At 43.2% G+C, this 6000-nt stretch overlaps 1 protein-coding gene across 1 annotated transcript in view; it reads right to left on the bottom strand.

Moving 5' to 3' along the window:
* Positions 1 to 1991: 1991 nt before the first annotated feature.
* Positions 1992 to 6000, bottom strand: part of adgrb3 (adhesion G protein-coupled receptor B3) — a gene marked incomplete at its 5' end in the record, with an annotated part of 110280 nt that continues 106271 nt past the window's right edge. The window contains 4 exons of the mRNA XM_084561149.1: positions 1992 to 2395; positions 3730 to 3834; positions 4702 to 4737; positions 4871 to 5550. Of these exons, the coding sequence (XP_084417275.1) occupies positions 2207 to 2395; positions 3730 to 3834; positions 4702 to 4737; positions 4871 to 5550 (1010 nt within the window). The 3' untranslated portion in view covers positions 1992 to 2206. The remainder of the gene's footprint in view (positions 2396 to 3729; positions 3835 to 4701; positions 4738 to 4870; positions 5551 to 6000) is intronic.

The following is a 6000-nucleotide window of genomic DNA, read 5'->3' as shown; positions in this document are numbered from 1 at the left end:
GTGGAAATAAAATGCAAAACAGCAAAGGGATGCATTTATACGGTTATAAAATGTGGCATGAAAATAAATGACAAATAAAAGGAACTTTGCAAGCATGGGTGCTTCGGTTTAGATCCTGTGGTGCATCGTACAGCCTGAGCCTGAACCACATGACTGCGTCTGTCTCCCAAGCGCCAACGTTGGTCTATTCCTTTACAAATGAGAAAATGCATTTATTCCAGAGCACCATTAGAGTACCAATAAAGCTGTGCGATACGTTGTCTTTTTAAAAATGCTCTCCGGCTGCTGAAGTGAGTCATGATGCGCCCTCAACACAGACACCCAGACGCTTATATGCATATCGTGCTTTGCATGAAAAAGAAAAAAAAAAAGAAGAGCTTTCATCATGAAACATATAACCAGAGCGGCGGGTTTAAAGGCACTGCATTTTATTTCACCCTAGCTTATTAATGAAATAAAAGCCCCGCTCACAGAGCCTGTAACAGGCAGCAGTACTGTATATAATTAACCTAATTATGTCTGGTAGTCTAAATTGAAATGCACCGTAAATTCAGACATTAACGTCTAGACTGAGCTCTGCATTTAATCATCTTGATTTACGTTGTGCTGACGTCAGAGCGCAGCCGAGTCCTCATTCAAGCAAAACCATGTATAATATCTGGTTTTTCCCCCCCATCTTGTCCATGTTCTTCACCGACGATGGCAATCTAAGGCCCTCCTCCTCCTCTTCCTCCTCTTCTGGTGGGCCACTGCTTCTTGGCGCTCTCGCCGCCGGAGTGCCAGCCATACTGGCAGCACCAGACAGAGCAAACAAGATTTCCCCCCTAAGCCCTCACAGCCTCCTCCCATTAGCGCTCCGTCTCGAACCTGTCTGCCCGAGAAGACTGATCTTATCAGCTGAGTCTTCTGGAGCCACAGGGACCTATTAGGGGTTTAAATGTTTCCTATCCAAATTCAGAAGTCGGATATGGGGGAGGATTTATGTGGGGAGGCAGGAAACTCGACAGCAAACCTTCAGTCAAGGTGAAGGTTTCAAAAAGAATGACTTAGGTTAAAGAAAAGGAAATCACAGGAAGGGAAATACAGGAGAGGACTTTTGTGACACTTTTTAGATGATCCAGTCTGAAACTAAACTAAAGACAAAGTAAGAACATTTTCCCTGAGCTGCATTCGATCCGTTTCGCCTCCAGTCACATGTCCAACATCTACATCCAAACATTAAATTAATCAAGCAAGGTGAGTGACCACGACATAAACTTGACACAACCTCTGAAGCAGTACGAACATATTTCCTCTTTTATTTACATTCCTTTTCAAATGTTAACATTTTTCGCTATAACTTTTGATCAGGGTGGCATTTGTTGTTTTTTTTTTTTTGTTGTTTTTTTCATTTTATTTTTTTTCTCTCTTCTCATTAAAATAAATTGGCACGAGTAAAACATATGTAGACAAAAGTTTATTTACACCATACAACATTTTGTTTTTAAATATTTTATACAGAGCTGCAGATGAGAGAGCTTGCTGGGATCCTTCAAGCAGATTCTGCAGTATTAAAGTTGTGAAATATATTATTTATATAAAAGTGAGTATTATCTTTATTGCATTTAAAGCAATGAAGAATGTAGCTTGACAAACATTCATTTTAATATGACAGAAAAAATCCTCTTTGCCTCCCATGTTTTATATTATAAAGTAAAAAGTGTAGTAATGGCCAAACAGACTGTTATAAACTTTTTAAAAACCTGCATAAATATATACATTGTGCTCCCGGGTCCGGTTTTTATGAAATCAAAACCAGACCCGATGAAGCTGGGACGACATGGCATGTCACTTGCTTTGTGAGGTTTCGTCTAGAGAGATTACCTTTTATTTTATTTTATTTTTTTCCCGCCAATTCCTCAACAGATAATTTGAAACACATGATGGTAAATATTGTACACCAGGCTGCCCCACACTAAGTACACTAGTGAGAATACAAAAAGTAACACTGATGTTTTTATCCCTTTTTTTTTTTTTTTTCGTCTTTTCTCCTCTTGTTCTCTCTCACCAGTCCTTATATTGTATTGGCACATAATGTCCCTGCCACACTCGTATTATCCAGATATGTATGCCAAGGCTGTTAGAAAAGTCTGTTGCTTTATTCAGTGCAAAATACATCCCTTTCTCCTCCTTTTTTTCTAGTTTGCATTTTCTCCTTCTTCGCCCTCTAGACTTCTGTTTGGAAGTCTCCCTCCTGGACATCTAAGGGTAAGTTGACACACTTTTCCCACTCCGCGGCCGTCATCTCCAGTGAGTCCTTGGTGTCAGATTCTAGTACATTCATAGTGGCGTAGTTCTGGTACTCACAGGCTGGATTGTAGCTCTCCCATGGGTTCTTGTTTGGCATTGCCTTGTCCTGTGAACATGGCCAGTGGGGTGTGATATTAGTGGCATGACATCCTCTGCGGCTCAACTGTTATTTTTCTTTGCACAAAAATATAAAAAAACAACTTTTCCAGTGAAGTCGCTTCATTCGAGAGGGCATTATATGAACTCCTACTCGTTGCTAATTGAAAAGAATGGATTAATGCTGTGGAAAGCATCAAATAACAAAAGATAATGGCAGTGTATCAAATGTGAACATGCTTTACGCTAAGTATCATGGAGTCGTAGCAGAACTGTGTTTTCCCCAAGCTCTGAAACTGGCACAGTATATGGGCTGCATGTGTGAGCAATTCATCTGAATGTGCTCTCATTGACGGTCCTAAAGACACTATTGCAAATAAGGGAGAGACGCTGCTCCCGTTCAGGGAATATAAAATGGATACTAATGTCTATAGCCAGCTCTGCAGCAGATTCATTTAGGGGAAAAAAGGAAAAAGAGAAGGTGGGGGGAGTGAAAATGTACTGTACTTATCTTTTCTATACAAAATAACTTGCAGTGGTAGCTGAGCAACTGGCCTCAAATTGCATTGTACTGTAGGGGGCGATTGAAATACGAGTGAAAGGGGATTATACGCAGCCAAGAGGCTACTGCATGGCTGCCAGTGTCTAATAGCCTGGCCGCGTTTGGTCACGAAGCACCTGATACAAGAAAATAACGCGGCTCGTCTGAGACAGATGGATAAAGCTTGACATCCCCATTGTCTACCGCTCCAGCCAGGTGTGGAGACAGATGGTGAGACGTTTGATTCGCGGCAAGGTCAGGAAGGATTCTCAGGAATTAGCCTGACTTTGAGATCAGGAGCGTGGCAAAGAAAAGTTTCCCCGCCACACACATACACACCCATACATACACACAGCTGCTGCTGTAAGGTAATATTTGTATAGATGCTGATAGATTAAATAATCCGCCATGCATTAATGGAAAAACAAATGATGGGGTTGCTAGGTAGATTAATGTGCATGTAAATAAAAGTGCATTCATGGCCTTGCATTGGAATGGATGCACTCTACTGCAACAAGATTACCAAAGGTCCCTCTTCACTGACATTGGCCTTGTGGAGAAAATGCTTTTAAGCTCCTCGCCAGCTGCTGGCAGCTCCACTATGTATATAGGAAGTTTCATGTCTGCATGTATACTTCAGCTATATAACCACTCATTTGCACAATCACACATTATGTGTCCTGCAGGATATCTGGGTATCTGGATGTTGCTCTCTCGCTCTCTCGCTCTCTCTCTCTCTCTCTCGCTCTCTCTCTCTCTCTCTAATTGGCTGACAGACACCCCCCTGGTTTCCTGTTACTCACCATGCTGCCCATATTTGGTATGTCTCGAAATCGGTCCAGGGTTTGAAATTTCTGATTCAGTTCCTGGAACAGCTCCATGTGTCTTTTCCTGGTGTGCATGACTTTCTGCAATGGCAAGGGTTTTTTCTTTGGTATTGACAGCCAATAATGCAAATGCATCTTCCTCTCCACCCCCTCCAACTCTGATCAATTTGTTAGTGTCATGGTAGTTTACGTATAGGCCAGGTTTGAAACAAATCTACCGGACGCTGCATATATACAGTATATATGGACACACGGAGCGGCTGCCAAAATAAAGGAAAGACCGAGATAATTAAAGTTACAGGACACTCAAAGTCTTAACATAATTCTTTAGTGATACATTGCCTCGTTCAGGGTTTTGTCAGTGTAAGGGAAATTCCTACAATCAAACCTTGGCACGCAGCTTGCATTTCGAGCACTGGAGTCCATCTAATCTGCAGCAAGGAGCCCAAATAGCCTGCAGAAGCCTCCCGTTTCCTTTATTTTGACAGAGCTCACGGTATATATGCAGTAAAGCCTGGGTTAACAATGCAAAGGTAATGCGAAAACCTGCCATAGGGGGTTTTTGAATATGTGTTTGCAAGCCAATAGAATCACTGCTGAAACCAGTGGTAAAATCAGATGTGAAATGCAGTGCAAATGACTTCAAAAGCATACATTTTGGAAATCAACATATAGCTAATGGATGTAGGAGATGGAGGAGGACAGGATGTAGATGGGAACTGTTGCCCTGTTTGTCAGTTGACAGCCTTGCTTTTACCTTAACTACACAGCGTGTCAATAAATCTTGTCGCGCCAAGGCTGTGTAACTCCAATAAGCTTAAGAGGCACAACAAGTACTAATAAATCAAATGACAAACTGCAAAAAAATAGCTTATCTCTGCATAAATAAATAAAAGAAAATGCTCAGGTGCATGTGCAATGTGGAGAAACGCCTTGTTTTGTACGTACCTCAAAGTCCAAATCAGAATACCGCGACTTTCTTCTCTGTAAAAATAAAACATGAAAGGTATTAATTTATAAAAAAAGGCATCAGCTTAAGAAGATATAAATTTTAAGATGTGAGGTGCTTGTTGCAGCTCTGTGTCCTCTGTGTTTGATCCGACATGAGAGTATGTACCTCTAGAGAGCTCATAGATATTGTGGACCCTGTCTCACTCCTAGAAAGCCCCGCAGACTCTTCCATCTCGGCGAGGAAGTTCTTAACAGCCGTGCGAGGTTCAAAGGGCAGGTTTTGCATCTGCTCTGGAGCGCTAGGATAGTGCTGCTCCAGGTTCACATTCATGTGGTCCAAGCCTGACGGGCTGATATTGAAGTCAGGGCTCATCTTGTAATGCATTAGCCTCTCGTGTGGCAGCGTATCCATAGTGATGTTCATCTTGGTGTCATCTTTCAGGAGGGTGGGCAAGGTACCCGACCCCGACACCACCGCCGCAGAGGCACGAGGCATGACTATGTAGTCCGTCTCCATCATCTGGCCCTGCACCGGATGGCCCTCCATGTCGTGACCGCCCATGTCTTGGTCACTCTGGCGCATGGCGTCGTCGGTGCACAGGTAAACGGTGCGACGCATGTCGGCGTTGCTGTCGGCCATGCACTGCTCTTTCAGCTCGCTCACTCCCATCGGCATGTGCAGCGCCGAAGGCTGCTGGATAATCACTTTGGAGATGATGTTGCCTGGCAACGTGGAGTAGTTGAGGCCCTCGGGGGCCTTCTCATCCTCCTCATCATTGAGGGAAATGCGGGAGAGGGTGCCTGTTATGGTGGCGGCGCGACAAGAGCCCATGTCTTTGTGGAGTGCTGCGGGGCAGGGTGATACAAGGATTAGTTTCTCAGTAATGAAAGTGGTGTCACAGTTTGTCTGAGATTATCCAGCATATGACTAAAGGAACAAGATAATTCAAATCAATATGAAGGAATGCTCAAAGGGATTTGTGCTGCAGAAGGAAAACTGTAATGGCAGGATAAATAACTGTGAATATGCACTGTGTGACATTACACCAAACACAAACATCACACACTGGCGTCTCCGGAGACTGTCACTGTAAATAAGCTAGTATGGCTTCACCCTCTCCCTGAAGTCCCTGCTGCTATACAGTATCTAGCATCCTAGCGCTAGTGCAGAGATTGGTGATGACCTTGTGGCGCACCAACTATTCTACCAAGAAACGACACTTATCTATTTCAAAACACCTTCTGGTTATAGGAACACCCGATCCTCTCTGCTGAGCAGTTTAATCATAGCCTCAT

The sequence above is a fragment of the Chelon labrosus genome (genome assembly GCF_963514085.1).
Source record: "Chelon labrosus genome assembly, chromosome: 15".
Taxonomy (NCBI): Eukaryota; Metazoa; Chordata; class Actinopteri; order Mugiliformes; family Mugilidae; genus Chelon; species Chelon labrosus.
Note: the sequence above shows the minus strand (reverse complement) of the source record. Positions and strands in the feature narration are given on the sequence as shown.